We start from the raw sequence: 22,686 nt of genomic DNA on the forward strand, positions 1-22,686 counted from the left end.
ATGACCACCAAGCCATGTCCATCCAGTCACATGGCCACCAAGGCACACCCACCACCTAAGCCATGCTTAACAGAACATGTTAAATTTTTTGAATCCCACCCCTGACTTTAAGACTTGTGGACTTCAACTCCCAGAATTCCTCAGCTAGCCCCAAGTTTGGGGACCCTTGGCTTCTCCATTTATCTATCAAAACCCCACCATATCTGCTATTAGCAAGGAGAGGCCTTTTCTTTCATACCTGCTTATCTTTTGACCCAGGGTGAACTGACTGGCTGGGGAACCAACTTGCAAAAAGACTGCTGCCACACCTAGATCCACTACTGGTGCTTGGGCGCTTGCCAGAAGTGGTCACCTAAGTATAATAATTTTAGCAGCAGTAAACAACATACAGGCACTCATACCACAGTTCTCCAGGATCATGATCTACTGTATTGTTACACTCAAATTTGTATTTACACCTATCAGTTAGATAACCCATTTTAACTCCTCTTACTTTCAGCAGATGAATTTGTATGCCAATTGATTAAACTTTAGAATTTGTTTTACAGATTGGCATTTTTACTGTGTCCATCTCATTCAGTGACTGGGATCATAGAGGCAAATGGTGGTTTGCTAAACCATGGGTTTCTGAATAACTTATCATGGCTCAGTATACATTATAAAGTAAATTCCTTGTTCTATGCGATTACATTATTGTTTTAATTTAAACAGCTCTGATTCTACCATTAGAATGTCTCTGCCTCATTGTAAAATTAATCTTGTATTCGCAGAGTCATAGGATTGGAACTACCTTGGAGGTCTTCTAATCCAACAACTTTCCCAGGGCAGGAATCCTCAGATCTGCCCAACTGGCTTCCCAACTTTTGTTTGAAAACCTCTAGTGATGGAGCATGCCGAATACCACGAAGTAGGCCAGTCCATTGCTAATAGTTTCATGGTCTGGAAATTCTTCCTTGGATCTCTCCCTGTGCCCCCACTCCCTCCCAGTCTTTCCAAGATATTCTTACCATGTCTGGGATCTCAAACATTGATGTTTCTGAAGTGCCAGGGGAAGCACAACCCTGGTCTGATGAAGGAATACCAGCATAGTCAAATTGCTTGTAGGATCCATCTGGAGAATAACCTTCCTTTGGAGAGACTTCATGTTCATAAGAAGAAAATTTTGGGTAGTCAGTTTCTGGGGTTGGTGGCTAAAAAAATATTAGAAAAGAGGTCAATACACAAACAACCTTTTTTCCTCCCCACACAGTTGAAAGGATTCTGGCATAGAGGGTTTTTCCCCCAAGGCTTGAGAATTATGGAAGAACCACCCCAACATCCAGTTGAGTCCAGTCCTGCTGGCCTCTAAAAAGGTCCTGAACATCTGCTTTTTCTCCAGATATTTTCTCAGTTATAATTATGAGTTGTGATCTCCACCACAACATATTTTATTTTACTTTATTATTTTATCATTTTTCTTTGTATTTGATGTTTTTAATAGAATTCTCCCATTCACCTACCCTCTGATCTGAAGATCTTCTAGTAAATGCAGGCCGCATCACTGGGGGATTGAAAGTTTCTTGGGGTGCCTCCCACGAAGTCTCACCTGTTGCTGCGTTATAGAAAAATATTTGCCCACTGGCCTTATCTACATATTGGCTCCATTCAGCAGATGAGACAGGGCTGTGACAGTGAGAGTGGGAAAGACTCACACTATCCCCAAAGGGAGCCCCAAAAGGAGACTCCCAAGTTGTCTGACCAGTCACAGAATTATAATAGAAGAAATGACCACTTTTGGTGTCGGTGTGAATTTCCCAGTTGTTCAAAGAGTTGCCGAGGCACAACTGGAATGGGGACTGGGAATCTTTGGCAGTGGTAGTACTGTGCTCCAACTGAAGTTCTTGTAAGTTCACATATACTGGTTCTGTAGCCACATCTTCAAGCAACTATGAAAACAATAAAGAAAAGTAATCCAACCACCTCATTGTATGAAATCTATCCCTTACCCAGCTCTCTGAATGGCTTAAACGTCTATAATTCCTGGCTAGTTACTAAGGAATACATAAAACATCTAAGTAGTACATAATTAAAAATAGTCTAATAAAGTTCATTTAAAAAACAATATCATAAACAGCAAAAGAAATAAGATAACATACAAGTTAAGAGTAGATACAATAATTTAATTATTCTGTACTCAGTATTTCTGCTCCAAAAGATATTTGTATAGTATAAAGAAATCTTAAAAACTCTTTGTGTATTAAGTGTGGAAAACAATCTTGGCAGAAATACCATGACTACAATTATTTTGAGATGCAATGCTGCTTGCTTGCAATGGCCTGAACGTTTTATATTAATAAGCAAGCAATTCATTAAACATATCCACTCCAATGTTTTTTTCTGTTTCACTCAAAAGTAAATCAAACCAGCAATGTACCCCTCAAACCTGTCACTGTTCCTTTTGATGACTCATTACATTTTTATTAGTACCCTTCTAACATTTCAAAAATAGAATACTATTTACAGAACAGCTTATACCTTCCAGCTTCCCTTAGTTTCACCATGACAGTTGTCCTCGGCTTGGATGATTTTTAAATTTGATAGGTTAACATTAACATTGGAGTTTATTCCATCTAATTTCCCTATTCTCACCTTTATACTTGTGTCTTTTAGGTACCAGTACCTAGGTGTGTGGAACTTAGCAATTAACATGTATATTATTTTGCCAAAGATGCAATGTTTTCTCACCTGCTGTCTTCGACTCTATTAAATAGTCAAACTGACCTATTGATAAACTCCAATAAATATTAGTTATACATTAGGTATATTGTAGATCTATAGCAAAGAAAAAGATTGAAATCCAAAATAAAAGTTGGACAAAAATATTTTCTCTGGTTTCTGCTTTTTAACTCTGATCTTCAGTTCTTCCTTTCAAATGATCTTAACTCAATTGTGATGCTAAAATTGGAATTTGTCTTGCTCTACTTAGCATATGTATCTACTAAGTATATATTTCTAAATCAACTGCAGTGTTATGGCAACCTTGCCAAATTCAATTCTTAGATATGCTGAATTTTTGTTCCCATAATTGACAACCCATTATGTAAGAGAGATACAGAAGAAAAAAAAATTAGATTATTTTCCTGGTCAGAAATGAGAAAGCACTTAACTGGCTAGACGAAGAAGTCTTTTTTTCCAAACTTTTCCTTTCAATATTTTTCTACCACTTAGACTATGACAATAAAAATAAACCACACTGCCCAGATGAGGTTTAACTGAAATCATGGTTTAACTTTTGATCTAGATTAGAATGAAGACCAATAAAAATAAAAAAATGGCCAGATTCAAGCCCCTGGAATTAATTTAGTAAGAATTAATCTGATGACTACAAACTTCTAATGTGACTAAAATAGTTGAGGGCTATGGTATAGATCAGCTCCTGCTTACAATCTTGAATAGTCTTTCTCAGCCTAATATATTCTTGATTTGGTGGACTCTTCTTCTAGCCATCTTTACTCAGTGTGTATTAATTTGTATTAATGGAAGACAATGAGGGAAATTATAACCTGGCAATTTAGAGCATACAGAGTAGAAGGAATCTATAGAAATAAAGATACTAAAGGGGACAGATTTTCAAAAGAAAGTGGTGAATCAAGATTAACAAAGATAGCCACAAAGTCATGGGTATTAGAGAATTAAGGCTTAGAAATGTTTGATATGGACATTGGACAGAGAAATAACACTCTTCTGCTATATATTGGCACACAGAGTGGACACACAAATTACTTTCAACAGCAATAAGGAAAACCTATCACAGTGAAGCAGAATGATCAACTCCATCAAATCTTCATCAGTTACAAGGAAGGGAACATAGAAACATTTCCCCAGATATAGAACCTACTACTTCTATGAAAATCTGTCAGAGGATCTCATTCCAGAGGTGGATGTGGACAGAAGAGGATATACTACAAATCATGTGACTGTTGCATTTGTTTGATATGTGCAGACATTTACATTTATCCCTGACTCTGTACTGCTTGAAAAGTCATGTTAGTGCAGTGGTTAAGGCATCAGGCTAGAAATTTAGAGGCCTTGAGTTTTATTCCTATTTGAGGCACAAAGCTAACTGAGTGACCTTGGGCCATTTCCTCTCAGGTCTAGAAAGGAAATAACTACAGATGAAACTCCAAAAATTAGAATATCGTGCAAAAGTTCATTTATTTCAGTAATGCAACTTAAAAGGTGAAACTAATATATGAGATAGACTCAATATATGCAAAGCAAGATAGTTCAAGCCGTGATGGGTCATAATTGTGATGATTATGGCTTACAGCTCATGAAAACCCCAAATCCACAATCTCAGAAAATTAGAATATTACATGCAATCAATAAAACAAGGATTGTACATAGAACAATATCAGACCTCTGAAAAGTATAAGCATGCAGATGTACTCTGTACTTGGTTTGGGCCCCTTTTGCAGCAATTACTGCCTCATGCGGTGTGGCATGGAAGCTATTAGCCCGTGGCACTGCTTAGGTATTATGGAAGAGCAGGATGCTTCAACAGTGGCCTTAAAGCTCTTCTGCATTATTCGCTCTCATGTCTCTCATCTTTCTCTTGGCATTGCCCCATAGATTGTCTATGGGGTTCAGGTCAGGTGAGTTTGCTGGCCAATCGAGCAGTGTCATCCCATGGTCATTGAACCAGGTTTGGGTGCTTTTGGCAGTGTGCGCAGGTGCCAAGTCCTGCTGGAATATGAAGTCAGTCTTTCCCATGATTGTGATTCCTACTAAACCAGACTGAGAGACCATTTAAAGGCTCAGGAACCCTTTGCAGGTATTATGGCTTAATTAGCTGATTAGAGTGGGATACTTTGAGCCTAGAATATTGAACCTTTTCACAATATTCTAATTTTCTGAGATTGTGGGTTTGGGGTTTTCATGAGCTGTAAGCCATAATCATCTCAATTATGACAAATCATGCTTGAACTATCTTGCTTTGCATGTAATGAGTCTATCTCATATATTAGGTTCACCTTTTAAGTTGCATTACTGAAATAAATGAACTTTTGCACAATATTCTGATTTTTTTATTTTCACCCGTAGTTCTGAAATCTTATCAAGAAAACTGCATTCATTCAATTCATTCAAAAATAGGCTTTACACAATATGGTAGACTAAAATGGCATAGTTTGTAGTGCAACATACTGTGGAAGGTCAACCGTCCTCTTAGCATAAAATATTCAGTAGCATCTTTTCCCCAAATGTTATTTGCTACATGCTGCCTGTTGCTTTTTTCTCCAATTTCAGAGGATAGTTTTTCTTTCTGGTCTGGACGAGCAAGTTAGGGCAGAAAAAGAGTATGGTCAAAGAATTTTGGGCACTTGGCAACCCAACTGTTAATAATAAAATAAATAATAACATGGGTTATATGTTTTCATCCACAGAGTGGGTGAGGCAATATTTAGAACCTTTCCTGCTTAAACCCAGTCTAGATCAGCTGTGATCTATTGAGGAGTACAGGTGTTTTTGCAAACCTTTAGAGATCTGATCAAGTGGTGAAAGGAGGAATTCCTACATTCTAATCTCATTCTTTTTTCTCCTTTTCTTTGTGTACATGCTCACAGCCAATATTTCTCTCCCTTAGAATTACCATCAAAAGATGGGTTCTGGGAAGGGAGAGAAACATTTACAGACAGAAAGGCATGAAGACTCCACATTTTACACAGGAGAGGCAAACTTGAGATTGTTATGTATATCTGTTCAACAGTGTCCCCTGGAGTTCATTTTTCTTCATTTGCATAGAATGACAGCCCAAAATAACTAATCTGCTTCTTCTCTTACTTCCTATAAAGATAATCACCCGCTTAAACTATTCCTTCTCCTTTACCTTTTGCATGCCAATTTCTCATTTTTGCCAATATTCTTCAATAACAGAAGGATCTAGTAAGGGAGCACATAAACTGCCACTTTCTAGATGTTTTAAACTAATAATCTTTGACCTATCTACACTCTAACTAATAATCACAGAGACTCAGTTCAAAACTTCTGAAGGACATCACAGATTGCCTATCCTGTTCCAGCAATTTCTATTTTGGTTTGTTGGTTTCAAGTAGGCTCTGGCAATAAGAACAAATCACAGTACATTGTAATTTGTACATTTTAGAAAGACAGAGTTAAGAACAGTCATTCCTAGCTGAACACATTATGGATTTAGCAAAGACAAGAAACTGCCAAAAGTATGAGCACTAAAGCTATGTTGATTATAAGCTTACGGTAACTTGAATCTTGCAAACCTGAAAGTATTTTTGTAAACTTTGGGTGTCTCCTCAGGAGTCTCCTCTGAGAAGCTTGCTCCACCCCCATTCCTCTATTTTTCAGGCATAAATCTAGGCTGTGTCTCTTCCTCCTATCTTCCAAGATTATCCTCACAGCCCATGTTGTATGTTGCTCATCTATTCACAGCTCTTATGAGCTACTGTATTTCCAAAGACTTCAGGATATCAAAGAAAATGTTTATTTACACCAGGGGTGTCCAACCTTGGCAACTTTAAGACTTGTGGACTTCAACTCCCAGAATTCCTCAGCCAGCTTTGCTGACAGCCCAAAATAACTAATCTGCTTTGCTGGCTGAGGAATTCTGGGAGTTGAAGTCCACAAGTCTTAAAGTTGCCAAGGTTGGACACCCCTGATTTACACAGTGCATAATTAATATAAGGACTTTGCTGCCTCCAAGATGTAGTGATAGCCATTTATTAGACTGACCTTAAGCAGCAAAATACCTTTTTAACACTCAATGAAAATAGGGAACCAAAAAATTAAAAGGCAGCATGTAAATTCATCATTACTACTACTATGTGGTATATTTAGTTGTAGTTCAGATTCCTCCCCCCCTTTTTTATAGAACACTGATTTTCTTACAATTATCTCAGTTAAGCAGAAATTCAGTGTGTAGATCATGAAGATTCAGTGATAGACAGAAATTGAATAGATACATTAGTAAAGGATCAAAGAACTTTCCTAGAGAATTAAACCAAGATCCACCCTTGCAAGTTTTTTCTAAACTCCTGCATTTTGAAAGCAGCATATTTCTTCATTAAGATTTGGCATGAATTTATCCACTCATTTCTAGTCCAGCACTTTCAATAGGTTCTGTACAGTTTTCATGCAAAGCTTAGCAGTCTTTTGACTTAAAAGGCAATCTCCTATACTTCTCATTGCCATACCTCAGGTGAGTCTGATGTCCAGGATGATGTACGCCAGGAAAGTGAATTTGGAGTCCAGTCACCCATTTCTAATACAACCCAAGAACATCCGTCTAAAGCTTAGAAGCAGTGCCTTAACGGAAGGAAAATGGCAGAGTGGAAAAAAAATGCTTTCTCAACCACAGGCCAATCAAGAGACAGAAAGCAACACAACATAAAGTGCAAAACAAGAACTCAACCCTTTGCCTTTCACATGCTTCCTGTTGGGGTTTGTGGGATAAAATGGTTACTGTGGTAATGAGTTATATCTAATGTTCTTTTCTAGCATTTTGTGGTAGCTCACTAAAATCCCTTCCTCTTTCTCTATGCTAATAGGAATAAAAGAAAAACTTACCTATGTGCCAGAACACCAAAAATTCAACACTTTTTAAATGAGGGAGCACCTTCCTAAATTTTAATTGAATGAAGGTAGGTTACAATTATTCAGTGAACCAGACAATGCATACTATATTAGGCTTTGAGATCATTGAGATTATTTTTTACTTCCAAAAGCCAGAAGGAAAAATTATTTTGCAGGATTAAAAGAGGGGCAAGCCATAGGACCAAAAGACCATTATGAATAGTATAGTTCTTAAGACCTAAGTATTGATAAGTCCAGAACAGTGCTGGGATTCAAATTTTTTTACCACCAGTTCTGTGGGTGTGGCTTGGTGGGTGTGGCAAGGGAACGATACTGTAAAATCTCCAGGCAGAGGTGATAGTTGCTGATTCTCCAAACTACTCAAAATTTCTGCTACCAGTTATCCAGAACTGATCAGAACCTGCTGAAAAACACCTCTGGTCTAGAAATGGCTTATCAGCTTTAAGAGTTGACAGGAAGAGAAATGTTGGCTAAATGTACTTTTGAGTTATGATTATACATCAAGTCCAGTTCTTCCAACATGCAAACTGGGCTCATTGCTTTAAGACATAGATGCTATTAAAAAAGGAAAAAATTGTGAGTCGATAATCAAGTATCAAATGTGACTTTGCTATTTTACTGTTAGATTTCTACTAAGATTGGCATTGAAGGAATGAATGGGGAAAGAAAAAGAAGTGCAACAGAGATGCCTACATTAATACACTTTTGTTCTTTGAACAATTGCTTAAATATTAAGTCTTCCTCCGAAGTGTGTTATTGTTGACCTGATATCAACAATGATATGGGTGTAGAAACTGCAGCAACGTTCAAAATCATGGGTGTAGTATGCAAGTCAAGAAATGAAATCATGAAACAAGGGCATCTTCCTAGAAGCACAACTCTGGCTGGATAAGGCAAATGAGAATCTACTTCACATAAAGTTAAATGAAACATCCCCACTGTTTTAAAAACTTTTCCAATATACTTTAACATATAGATATTTGATCTTCATTTAACAATACTGATTAAGGGGCATACTGGTATTACACATATCATGGAACATTTACGTGTGTTAATTGTATAATTTAAATAAAAATAAAATTTGCATGTGGAAAAGATACATTAAATATATTTATCATTACAGATACCTAAAATTAGAATCAGATGCACCAGATTGGGGGAAAATAATTAGAACACTGTTAGAAAGGATCTGGGAGGAACTTGTCTTATTTAAATCCCAGGTATTTAGTTTGAGTGCAGTTGCTGTTTGAGTGCTCTTTGGGCTTTTCAGAAAGATATAAATGCCTATGAACCTAGGTAGGAATTAAAAAAGATTACCAAACAACTAGACACCAATCATTCCACGGAAGGAGGAAATTTCCTACAAGTGCCAATGTACTCAGGACAGGCCATCTCAACAAATTCAGCTGAAGAGTAGAATGCAAAAAGCTGAAAGAAGATTCCAAGGTCCCCCAAAAGGTGAATAATTCTACCAATAGAGAGCTGCACAAGTTAAATCCCCATGAGAGATATGCCAGGGAGAAATGTTTGTCATCCAGAAAGAAATCTAAAGTTTGCTTGAGAAAACCTAAGACAAAGACTTCTGGGACAATATAAACTGGATAAATAAGGAAAACATAATTGTTTGGCTATAAACTGGATAAATAAGGAAAAAATAATTGTTTGGCTACAATATAAGAAGACATATTTTTTTGGGGGGGGGGATTCAAAGACTGCAATTCTTCATTTAAAATGCTGATGGTGTTGGCCTAGAAACCAAGAGACAGAGTCCTTTAGGCATGAAAGCTGGAGAGTAGGGGTGAGGTGATTAAGCCAGTCACAGGGCTGTTGCTGTGGGGGGGGAAAAAAAAGAGGCAAAAACATTGAGCACGGGTTTTATATATAGCCGAATCCTGGATATAGACTTTAACTTGGCCTTCCTAGACTCTCCCTTTCTTGCTTTTCAGCCATTTTTGATGGATTTACTGTAATGCTTAGAAACATTGTCATGTTGCAAGGTCCATGTTGAGTTTCAACCTTCTAACCCTGATATAAGGGTCTTGCATTATCCTCAAGTGCCCTGGGGTACTATGAAGAATTCACAGTGCTTTCTATGGTAGGGACCTGCCCTGATGCAGCAAACCCAAACTATAACATTCTCACCACCCTGCTTTACAATTTGCATCAGGTTCTTCTGGTGAAATTGATATCAAACGCAGAATAAAATAACCAAAAGTTTAACAAATGTTTGAGAGGCAAACACTTGGCTTAGCTGCCTCCTTTAAGCATTACGGTGTATTGCAAACTTGGTAAGTTTAAGACTTGTGGACTTCAACTCCCAGAATTCCTGAGCTAACAAGACTGGAGGAAGAATTCTGGGAGTTGAAGTCCACAAGTCTTAAAGCTGTCAAGTTTGAAGACCCCTGGTGTACTGTGTATGTAGTGTTTTATTCAAACTAGACTATTATATTTGCTTAATTAATAAATATTTAACATTTCTGGCTTAGCATACTATGCAGCAATTAAATGCAGATGCGCCAAGAGGAAAACATCAAGGAATTACTTAGAATTATTCCTAGGTAAACATGTAAAAAGGCTTTGATCTGACTCTCCCCCAATACAGTTCAGATAAAAACTGCAAAGTGGAAAGTTTCACACTTTTATCATTCTACTCTAGCGTAAATAAAGTTCTTGCTAGCAAGATTGTCAGACGTGGCCAACTACACTATTTGATACTATCGGGTTACTATCTTACCTGCTCTTGACACAAACTACTGAATAACCAAAAGTTTGTAAAGGATTTACCATACTTGCCAAAACTGAGACTGCATGTAATTAAGCTCTTTAAGTATTATGTAAGAAAACTAAAAAATCCTGGAACATCTTACAAGGAATGCTATGTTACACAGAGCATTAGGTGCAGTGTAGCCTCTACTCCCAGATTCCCTTTCAGCCAGAGGAAAGTAACCCTGGTTCACACCCTAAGTGGTTCAGCCTCTTATTCAAAATATTCAGCAAGTATTTAACATTCAGACTTACTTACCTAAGACGCAGATAAGTCACCAGAGGCTGCTGCTCACTCCTGACTATCTCGGTTGGCTTTTCCCCCCAAAACTCCACCCTGCCCTTGCGCTTTTTTATCCCCCACCTCCCGGGACAGGTGAAGCAAATCATTTGCATAAGGGAAGAAACTCAGTGAGGCTTCCTTAGCTTAACCCTTTCAGCACCTCACGCTCCATCAGCTCCGGGTTCTTTTGCTAATGAATCATATCTGTAAACTGTAGCTAGGAGACTACTAAAAGAAAAGAGGATATAGTTGGCATTGGAGAGAAGAATGTGAGGCTCTAGCACAATGCCCTTATATGTCACCAATCCAGAAAATCTAGGATTAGGAGACTGGGTATGTCAAACTTAAAACTGGCAACTGTTTTCCAGGCAGGCAGGATTCCCAGAAATGTTCAATTATATTACAAATTAAAAGTATACTTAGTATAAAAAGTATACTAAAAAGTATACTTAGTATAAAAAGTATACTAAAAGTATACTTAGAAGAAAATGTGTTCACAAAAAATATCTAGTTTTTTTTAAAAATTTGGGGCTATTGAATCTGGGCTTCAGAAATGCCAAATGACCAGAAAAGAGGGAAAGGAGATATAATATTGTATTGTACAGAGAAAAAAAAACCTAACTTTGCTACCATCTGATGGCCATATGAATTTTGATAGGCCAGATCTGATAAGGGTAGTTCTGGACTTACAAACATAATTGAGCCCAAAATATATGCGGCTGGGCGAAATAGTTGTGAAGTGGGTTTTGCTCCATTTTATTTTCTTGCTACAGTTGTTAAATGAACCTGGCTTCCCCACTGACTTTACTTGCCAGAAGGTCACAAAAGATGGTAACATGATCCTGGGACACTGCAACCATCATAAATATAAACCAAAAACCAATATTTATCATGGTTGCAGTGTCCCAGGATCATGTGACCATCTTTTGTGACCTTCTAGCTTGTTCAGTAAACAAATTATGGTTTCATGTGGTATAAACATTACATTTTCCCTCTCTTTCTGAGAAAACATAGTAATTACTTAAGGTAATATTTTGAAAGGGTTTGCAAAAATCAGCATGCCCAAATTCTGATCACGTGGCCCCGAGGAGACTGTAATGGTTGTGAGTATGCAAAACAATCATGTCACTTTTTCCAGTGCTGTTGTCACTAAACAAACTATGGTAAGTTGAGGACAACCTGTAATGTCCATACAATTTGTTATGGTAGATAGGTAGATATGGTAGATAGTCTGCTTATGGCTTATTATCGCTTATTGTGCAAATGGAGCCACAGTACTGTAACTTGTGAATATAGCCTTATGGTTTAGTTTGTTGCCTTAGCAAATCATAGCTTGTTCAGTAAACAAATTATGGTTTCATGTGGTATAAACATTACATTTTCCCTCTCTTTCTGAGAAAATATGGTTATTACAAGGTAATATTTTGAAAGGGTTTGCCAAAATCACCTTGTTTACCTGACAAAAGTTTGCATTTGCAAAATATTCATAGTAACATTGTTTGCCACACACTGTGTTATTTTGCTCATCTGAAAGTCTTGTTTTGAGGTTGTAAGATCCATAAGAATAAAGCATTGCTATTCTGGCTCAGGTCAGTCATTCTCCACTTTTTACCTTCTACTCCCTGTAGCCTTCCAATTGTTTAAGGGAGTGTATAATAAACAGGAGTGCAGTCTCATAAAAGTAGTTAGCTAAATTTTAGTAATAATTGACAGACCCTCTCAAATCACGGCTATTATGATTATTTTAGAAGGAAAAATCAACACTATTCCTCCTTTATAGTTTGTGTCTACTATTGTTAAAATATCTGCAGCAATTATTTTTATAGGTTTATTAAATTACAAATAGACTTACTATATAAAGTTGCAAATAGTTCTAATTATGAATTACTTTTTAGTATAATTGTAAAACAAAAAATAAACCATCTTCAAAAATTCTTAAAACATGCTTGTGCTCTGTTTATCTTTCAGTCAATGCTTTTTCCTGTGCTTTTTAACCACCACTGAACCAAATAAATATGTATTTTATTTTCCTAGATTGAAAAAAACAACCTAGCAAAAAAAGTTTAACTATTTTCCACCATTTTATATTCCAATGAGAAAAGATATAGAAAAGCTACCATAAGGTTTCTGTTTTAAAAAAAAAGTGTTTTTCCAGTATCATGAAAATCTTTCAACAGCAATAAACAATTAAAAAGGACATTGACACTATACAAGTTAATATGCAGCAATATAATTACAACCCTGGAAATCTAGATAGATGATTATAACGCATTTTTAAGGAGCTGTAATAACTTATTTTATAGTCTGATGTTTTCCTGAAATAGGCTTTAAAATAATTATACATAATAAAGAGCAAGAGTTCAAATCCCAAGTCCTCTTCCATTATTTTTTTCACAAGACCTTGTTGAATTTGATATAAGAATGTTGTACATTGAATAGGTTCTTTTTACTTTAAATAATGTTTGTGTATTTATTTTTGCACACACATGTTTAATTGTCAGAGTAACCTAGAGTCATAGAACCTCTCAAGGCTGCTATGCTACCTTTGAAAGAATGTGTGTGCATCTTGTTTCTTTTCTCCTTTAATTTTAACCACTGTAATGCAACTCTTTAAGTATTTGGGGTCTTTTAGTAGTGAACATGCATTTCAAAACCATTTTTCATAAACATTTTATAGAAGACCTATGTAACCTTGGAATTCTTGCTCTTGATTTGTCTGGATGTGTAATACTATGTAGGAAAGATCTTGGAACTAGGAGACAGGACTAAGTGACGGCTGCCTAAGGAAGAGTCAGATGAGTGACTGCATAGCCCACAACTAGACACTGGGCATGATAAGAAGCTTAGAAGAGGCTCATCCTGTAAAGAAAATGGTAGGAGAATTATATTCTTAAACCTTCAGGATTAATGGTAACTTTATTAGGTAGTCCAGACATAACCAGATGATCTAATTCTATTTATTTAAAGCTATATTGACAAAATCTTGCCAAACTATTGCTGAACAAACAGCATCTCTATCTTCAATCTTGTTTTGGCTCTAATGGCCTCCAGGCAATCCAGCAGGACTTCCAGATCACATCTGTGTGACATTAAGAAGTGATGTGTCATTAACATGCTAACATTGCTGTATTCCACACTAATAGTTAACCTACTTAAGTAGCTTCATGCTAAACAATCTCTATTAATTGTTAAACACAAAAAGAAAGATGATCTCTCAGACATCCCATGAATAGGCATATGTTTGAATAGCCAATCCTCCTCTATTATCATTGATTGGAACTACTTAAGAGTATGCAGAATTCCAAACTTGCTCAGCGAATAGAGATTATTTACTTATTGGAAAATTTACACAGCTGCCTACTTGCTCACAGGCAACTCAAGGCAGCTTACAGGAAATACAAACACAATATAAAATAAATAAAAATAATAAAATAATAACCCCCTTCTCATCCCTCCATCCCGGCAACAACACACACTCATACTGGACATTTAATAAGCTCTATCCTGTTCTGCATTACAATGGCAGGACCAAGTCTTCTGGGCTTTCTGAAAGATAGTCAGAGTGAGGGTTAGTTTAATCTCCGGGGGATGATGTTCCAGAGGGAGGGGGCCACCATGGAGAAGGCCCTTGGTAGGTCTGGCGAAGTCTATATGGATCCTAGACCATAGTCCCCTGGGGGTCTCCCATTCCAGGATTGGGGCGGAGGGCAGGCTTGGTCTGGATTCCTGGCATTTTCTGCATGAGGCCACCCAAGTTTCAATCTGTTTGTCCATCCCTGGCCACCAGGCGTAACTCCTGGCCAGGGCTTTCATTTTGACGATGCCTGGGTGCCCCTCATCCAAAATAGTCAATACCCTTTTTTGTAAAATTTCAGGGATCACAACCCTGTCCCCCCAAAGTATGCAACCCTTCTGTGTGAACAGTTTGTTCTGCCAGTTTGTTCTGCCGGTTTTGAAAGGTTTTAAACTGCTCGCCGCTGTCGGTTTCCGGCCACCCTTTTCCCACCCAATTCAAGACCCGCATCAGACATTTGTCTTTATTAGTTTCTCGGGCAATATCTGATGCGGTCGGGGATGGATTGGGTAGTGTCTCTATGTGCATTGTTGATGTTGTGGGTGCCGGTCATCCTCCAGGTCGGGCAGGGGGGAGCGACTCAATGCGTCTGCATGCGTGATGTTCTTCCTGGGTTGGTGTGTCAGTTGGTAGCTGTAGGTGGCAAGGAAGCCGGACCACCTTGTCATCCTTGGTGACAGTACGTTCAGGGTGGCCTTGTTCCCTGCCAGTATCTGCCAGTATCCCTAGCAGTGGCTTGTGGTCAGTAATAATTGAAAAGGTCCTACTGTATAGGTATTCGTGGAAACGCTTCACGCCGGTGATTACTGCTAGGGCCTCCTTGTCCAGCTGGCTGTAGTTTCTTTCTGGCTTGGACAGCATTCTTGAGAAGAAGGCAATGGGTGCTTCTCTCCCATCTGGCAGTGTGTGGCTGAGGATGGCTCCGACACCAAAGGGTGAGGCGTCGCAGGTCACGGTCAACGGTAGTGTCTCACTGTATTGCATGAGGACTGCGTCAAATGTCAGTAGGTCTTTTATTTGTTTGAAAGCGTTTTCTTCCCACTTCCCCCAGGCCCAGGTGGTTGTTTTGTCCAGTAGCCTATGAAGGGGTTCTGCTGTGGTTGCCTTGTGGGGAAGGAAAACATTGTAAAAATTAATAAGTCCAAGAAAACCCTCCAGTTCCATTTTATTTCGCGGTCTAGGGGCTTCTTTGATGGCTTTAATCTTTTTTTCCGTGGGGTGGATTCTGTTTTTGTCTAGAAGGTACCCCAGGAACTCAACTTTCTCTGTGCAAAGTTGACATTTTTCTTTTTTCACTTTTAGCCCGGTGTCTTTGAATTTCTGTACGACCTCCCTTAGGCAGCTCTCTAGTTGGGTTTTATTTGTAGCTGACACTAGCACATCATCAAAGTAGGACACCACCCCTTTTATCCCTTGTAATAGTCTCTCCATCAGGCTCTGGAATACCCCTGGTGCCATGCTGACTCCGAATTGGAGTCTTTTGCATAGGAATGCTCCCCGGTGTGTTACGATGGTTTGTGCCTCTGCTGTCTCAGTGTCTACTGGCAGCTGCTGGTATGCCTGCGCCAGATTGAGTTTCGTGAAGACTTTGCCTCCCCCCAGTGAGTGCAGAAGGTGCTGTACCACTGGGACGGGGTAAGCGCTCTGCTGCAGGGCGTGGTTGAGGGTGGCCTTGTAGTCACCACAGATCCTCACTGACCCATCCGGCTTTATCGGGGTGACTATAGGGGTTTCCCACCGGGCATGGTCTATCGGCTCTAAGACCCCTTGCACAATGAGCTTATCCAATTGCTCATCGATTTTGGGCTTGAGCACGAATGGCACTCACCGTGGCTTAAGGTGGTTTGGGTTTATGTTGAAAGATATTGGGGACTCCTGGTACTTGCCTAGGTCGCTGTTGAAGACCTCCTGGAAGTCCCTCACGAGCGTTTCTTCCCAGTCCACCTCGGCGACGTGGTTGATGCCCGTCACCTCAATCCCCAATGGTGCGAACCATTGTAGTCTCAGCAGGCTTGGGCAGTCTTTGTCCATGATGGTGAGCAGAAGCACCTCTGCATGGCCCTTGAATGTTATTTTAAAATGTCCAATGCCGACCACGGGAATACAGTTTCCCTGATAGTCCTTCAGGGTCACCTTCTGGTTTTCTAGTTCGCGCCTGTGGATGGTAGGCACCAGGCACTTGATTGTACGCCAGGAGACCATGGAGAGGTAGGATCCAGAATCTACCTCCATCTCGCATGGCTGGTCCTCGATGCCTACCTCCACGTGCATTTTCCGGGAGTTGAAAGTAGTTGAGTGCCCGATGATGACTGTCTGATGGGTCTCTTCTTTGCGCCTGGCCTCGCCGAACCGCTTGTTCCTCCCATCCCAGCTCCACCGGCTCTCGGCGTGTCGGTCTCTGGTCCTGGGGAGGGGTGCCATCTTGTCACCGGGGGCTGCTGTCTCATCGCCGGGGGCTGCCATCTTGTCGCCGGGGGCTGTGGTTCCTCTTATTCCAGCACACCTTGGCAATGTGTCCCCGTTTGTCACAGTGCCGACAGATGGCATCAAGCAATCAGCACTCTAAGCGGGAATGGCCGCCTCCACACCCAGAGCACTGGAACCCCGACTTACAGCTGTGCCGTTCCCGCTGGTCTCGTTCCGCCTGCAGTCGGTGGATCTCCTCCTCGTCCTCAGTATCGGAGGAGTCAAGGTCCCCGTGGTGTGTGGTGGTGGCCTTGTGGCTGGCTTCCGGACGTCTTTCCGGGGTTGGTGCTGTTTCCATGGTTGTGGGTCGGTCTGCTGCATTCATCTGCTGCATCTGGGCCACACTGTTTGGTGGCTTTGGCCACAGTCATTTCGGCAATGGCCTCGGTGACTGAGATGTCCGCCCTTGCCATCAGCCGGCTCTGGAGGATGGGGTCCCTGAGCCCAAGAATCATGCGGTCTCGCAAAGCCTCATCCATGTCAGTGAACCCGCACATGCCCCCAAGATTCCTGAGTGTGGCCACAAAGTCACTGATGCTCTTGCCCTCTTTCTGGTCCCTCCGATAGAACTCATGCTGTTTGATGAGGTTGGGCACGGTGGGAGCGTAGTGTCTTCACAGCAGCCGGTCGAGGTCGGGCCAGTCCATCTCTTTCACGTCTGCGGGCTTGGCTAGGGCTTTGGCCATCTTGAACACTGCGAGCCCGCAGTGTGTCAGGAACACAGCCCTCTTCTTCTGTCCATTGGCATCCTTTAAATTGCTGCTCTCAAGGAACATTAGGAATCGGTCAATGTATGATTCCCAGTCCTCAGCAGCCTGGTTGAAGGGTGAGGGTGGTGAATTGCTGCTGGCCATTTTTCCCCGCCCTAGGTTTCAACACCAGACTCCAGCTGTTGATAGAAACCCAGAAGAGCACCTGCAATAATACTCTCCCATGCTCTTCCCTCAAATAGCAATGTCCTTGAAAAAGAGTCTCAGTTCTTTCTTTCTGGTCACAGGGAAATAGAATATTTTCAAGCCTCTAGTTGGCAGTGTTACAAAGTTTCTTTGCTCTCACTTTCCCCCTCCTTTTCCGAGCAAGATATAATAAGAATTAATAAAAAAAGAAAAAGATATTTAAAAAAAAGAAATAACTAAAGGGAGCCTCTAGCCTAAAATATTACAAAATCAAAAAGGAGAAGAAAAAAAGATGTAAATGAAAAAACCAGTCCAGTTTCAAAATACAAGATCGTGTATAGAAAATCCAGCAATGAGAAAAAAAAACCCATTACTTTGACATTCCTGTTTAAAATCGCCGCTTAATCACTTCTGTCAAAACTTTTACAGATTCTTTCTTCTCCTTAGGGTGTCCTTTCAGATCTTAGAATAAAAAAAAGTTCTCACCAAACCGGCACGCTCTCTCTTTCTATTCTCTTCCGTTTCGGAGATGTCCCAACTTCAGCAACTTTAATGGCTGCCTCTTTGCCGCTGGCAAGAAGAGCTTGTCCTGGATCTACCAGGGACTTTGCGGTATCCCTGGGATTGACAGGATGCGCTCTTCACTTTCACCGTCTCTTCGGGACAGTTTAGATCCGATAGGACCGTCCAGGAGCAAAGATATCGGCAGCGATCTCAGACCTCCGAGATCACATGCCACATCGTTGCGACGCCAGTTCCACCCCATTAAGTAAACAATTCTGTGCCACAGTTCTGCAGATTTATGCTTCATTTTACAATCCTTCAGGAGGGGATTAACTTTCCAATTTATCTGTACTTGGGACAGGCCATATAGATATGTTACCTTATGCTAGCTGGAATAAGGAAATGGGAAATCACTCCTACGTTGTTTCTAGGAAAACTTAATGGATGTGTCTATGAACAAACTAGATAAGTTCAAACAAGATTCTACCAACTTTTTCTTTTTTCAGATAGCAGTTTTACCCCACAAAATTATATCAGTTATGACCTTTAAGCTGCTTGGTTAATTTTTAAATTTATATTTTGTTTCTTTTATTATTCAAAAATATACCCAGAACTTTTGCAAACTGAGGTTAATGGCATATACGTTTAATAAACAAACAAACAGATAAATAAAATGAACTTTTTGGGTTAGGTCCACGTAGAAGCTGAAAGAAACAAAGTAATTAAATACAAATTCTCTCAACCCAAATGTTCATGTGCATAATGAATACAACTTCTATTTCTCCCATGCAGTTTTGTGGCCTTTTGTATCCAGAGTTACATCTAAAACGATAGTTCTAACTTAAGACAAGGTAATTTGGCATTTATCAGTTGCTCCTAGTTATTTCAGCCCTGGCTATTGTCCTTTAAGGTGTGGTCTTTTCCACCTTCCTATTTATAGTACAAGCAAGTAGATTAACCTGGAAGCAGTGCACTTTAACAAGGGAATGACTAAAGATCTTGGAATGTACCCACCTTCCCAAGCACATGTGGTTTGTTTCTGGCAGGATTCCTGAGCAGTTTGAAAAGCCACATGACAGGCAGCAGTGGGGAAAAAGAAAAGTGAATGCCATCTTCATTCCCCATAAGCATTTCCACAGCAGGATATATGTTTCCTGCTAAATTTCGGCCTAGCACATTGTTATGTGAAATATATACATAATATATTTGAGACATTTTGGATGTTTACATGTAGCTTAAAGTAAAATCATATATATATATGCATGTAAAGATTATAAAATGAACACTGTACTAAAACAACTATAATAAAGATACTGATAAAATATATAAAATCAATTGGTATCAGTAGTTACTGGGAAAAAGGGCAACTTTGATTTGATTGTTAAAGGGAGAATAATGGAAAACTTAGGCTTCTGTCCCTAGGAGGCATTTAATGGCTGAAATGATACAGTCACATTGTTATTGACTTACTACGGGCCATTTTGAAGTTTTCATTAATTCAGCATAATTAGAGAAATAAAATTTCTTTTCTTTTCCAAAAGTATTGATATTCCAATTCAGACAGAATTCAAAATATCATGAGATACTATAATTGCATATTGATGTGAAAAACCTAGGAGAAATCTTTGATGGGACCAGATAACATTAATGTTTAGTAGTCTAATACAATAACATTAATAACATGTTTATTGATATATATATAAAAACATTAATATATTTAAATAAGCAAGGCCCTTAATGAACTGCTGTGTTTTTCATTCATGTTAACATACTAATGTACTTTTAGAAATATATACAGGTAGTCCTCAACTTACAACCACAATTATGCTCCAACTTTTTCTGGCTAGTTGTTAAGTGAATTTTGCTTCATTTTACCACTTTCCTTGCTACAGTTAAGTGAATTGCTGCAGTTGAACAACCAACCAATGGAACAGCTTGCCTTCGGAAGTTGTGGGAGCTTCATCACTAGAAGCTTTCAAGAAGAGATTGGACTGCCATTTGCCAGAAATGGTATAGTTCTAAATCAAAGTAAGGACCTATGCCTGAAGATCTTTGACTTTTGTTCTTATTTGTAGAGAAAATACCCTAGAAACTTCAGAACTCCTGGCACTGAAAAATCCCCTGTTTAAATGTTAACACATCCAATATGTGGCTTCTCGGGCTTATCCTATGCAGGAAGTAAGGTATAAATGTTCAGAACTCTAATACTCTCTTTTCTTTGCCATGGTTCAAAGGAAGATTTCAGGTAGTCAAGTTCAAATCAGATGAACTTTGGCTTCCTTAACTACTGTATATACTAGAGTGCCAAGTTAGACCCCTGCTGGTTAGCCACCTATCAATCCGTTTTGGTGCTCTCTTTTTTTTTGGTGCTATCTTAAGTCTTTGATTAAAATCAAAAGTAGAAAATTTGTTAAGCAGCAAGTGGCAGCTGTGACCAAGAAGGCCTTTGCATGAGCCATTTATGCACATATCTATCCCTGAAGGCCATTAAGATAGCCACTTAAGCTTTGGCAATTAAACTACTGCAATATATTTCACATAGGACTACCTCTGAAGACGCGTTAGATGTTATACTGGTCCAGAGTATGGTGGGATGAGCAGTGATGATGTGCCCATGCTAATCTCTGCTCTGTGAGCTGCAGTGGTTACCATTAAATTACTAAGTGCAATTCAAGAAACTAAAAATCCCTTTGTGGTATAAGGCCTATTAAGGGAAGGATCATTGATCTCCTTCATGGTTGTGCATTTGAGTCCCACTAGTGGTGGGATTCAAATTTTTTTTACTACCGGTTCTGTGAGCATGGCTTGGTGGATGTGGCATGTTTCGATGGGCATGGCTTGATGGGAATGGCAGGGGAAGATTATTGTAAAATCCCATTCCCTCCCCACCCCACTAACCTGCTTTCCAGCTCCATTCTCCTGTGCAGGGCAGCAAAAGAAGACCCAGTCGATCAGCTGGGACTTGTGAGGCAGAGAATAGATGGGGGTGGGGCCACTCAGAGGTGGTATTTGCCTGTTCTCCGAACTACTCAAAATTTCCGCTACCAGTTCTGGGTCAGTACCTGCTGAATACCACCTCTGAGTCCCATTGATTAAACAGTGTCATCATCTGGCAATATCCAGGAAGTGGGCCTTCTCCATCATGATCTCTGCTGTTTGAAACATAATCCAAAAGAGAGGGGAAACCCCTTAATCAAACAACAGTAGATCCCACAAAGGAAGCTATTAGCCAAAATGTGTACAACTCCCTCCCCGCCACTCTGATTATGTCTTAAATCTGCCTCTGCCCCAGGCCTTGGGTTATAATTGGTAATAGCTCCCTTTGTGGGATCTACTGTTGTTTGATTGAGGGGTTTCCCCTCTCTTTTGGATTATATATTCTGTATTTTTTTTTTCTGTTTTAGTGATTGCATTCTCTAAGCCACACAGAATTATGTAGACTGAAGTGGTTTATAAATTTAATAAATAAATAAAGTTTCTCTCATATCTTCATGAAAATGGGAAGAACAAAAATAACTGAGTAAAAACAATCATCTATATATTACTAAAACTCTTGTATCTGCAATCTAAGTGGGCACAACAGTGCATTGTAGGCAACAATTTTTGAACCAAGGTACCTCAAATAGGCTAACTGACAGAATGCATCCAAAACTGGAGACCATGGCTTCCATGGAATTGAAATTTTGAATTCTATAAAACATTTTAAGATATTAAAATTATGATAAATTATTTTATGACATGATACAAACTGTGATAAAACATTTCCTGTGGAAAATTACTTATGTTTGACAGTTCAACAAGAGCTACATTCTAGATAGATACATATCTCAATATCTCCTTGAAATTTGAAATTTTTTTGCGATGAAGGCATTATATTGGAAGTTCTTCAGCTTCATTATTGAAAGCATTGTGAAACAATGACCCAATTGGTCATGGATTGTCTATTATAAATCTAAAACACACTCCAAATGCTAAACTTGACAGTGATAGTAATTTTTTTGCAATGAGCTAGGGTTCAATTTGTGTTCTGTTTCTGTTGTGGGAACTGCATTTGTTTATATAGGAGAACCCTAGAAAATAAATGTGGGTTTTTAAAAAGCTTCTCTTATCACTTGCTTCTGCCTTATTAAGAGACCAAGCATAGAGAAATATTACCCCCTGCTGGGGTTAATCAGTAGGAACTACAGTAATATTTTACATGTCTTTAAGTTTGTACCGTATTCCATGTTTCTAGAACTTTCACTCTGCTGCATGGGAATTTTAGTTACAATATATTTGGAAGGTGCCAGGTTGCTCTCTAGATAATAATTTTCTAATGTTGTTTGTGGTCATTCAGTAGGCTTCCCTATGGTAAAGAAATACTGTATTGTATGTCTGCTACCATTCTTCATAGTTACATAATATGGGATATGATCTAAAATAAACCTACATGGTTCATCTGGATCAAAATCTGGATCATTCTACTGTAATTTACGCATGCTTATATTTAGTGACATCAAAAAAAAATCAATAAAAGCTGTAATAGAAAATGAGTGAGAGGCTAGAGGGATTTATTAACTAAATTATTTGGATGACAGATCAGATCAGAAAAGCTGAAT

General features: G+C 39.2%; 1 protein-coding gene across 5 annotated transcripts in view; it reads right to left on the minus strand.

The window, feature by feature from the left end:
* The window catches only part of LOC113449790 (rho GTPase-activating protein 27), a 73,594-nt gene that overhangs the window by 24,326 nt on the left and 26,582 nt on the right, over nucleotides 1-22,686 (minus strand). For 4 of the 5 annotated variants that reach the window (XM_087916129.1, XM_087916130.1, XM_087916131.1 and 1 more), the window contains exons 3-4: nucleotides 1,500-1,925; nucleotides 1,008-1,190 (exon numbers count right to left, since the gene is read on the minus strand). In XM_087916129.1, the coding sequence (XP_087772255.1) occupies nucleotides 1,008-1,190; nucleotides 1,500-1,925 (609 nt within the window). Of the gene's footprint in view, nucleotides 1-238; nucleotides 353-1,007; nucleotides 1,191-1,499; nucleotides 1,926-22,686 lie in introns of all 5 variants that reach the window. The other variant, XM_087916132.1, reaches the window with a different exon arrangement.

Source organism: Pseudonaja textilis, chromosome Z (assembly GCF_049901715.1).
Source record: "Pseudonaja textilis isolate UNSWEBS1 chromosome Z, rPseTex1.2, whole genome shotgun sequence".
NCBI lineage: Eukaryota > Metazoa > Chordata > Lepidosauria > Squamata > Elapidae > Pseudonaja > Pseudonaja textilis.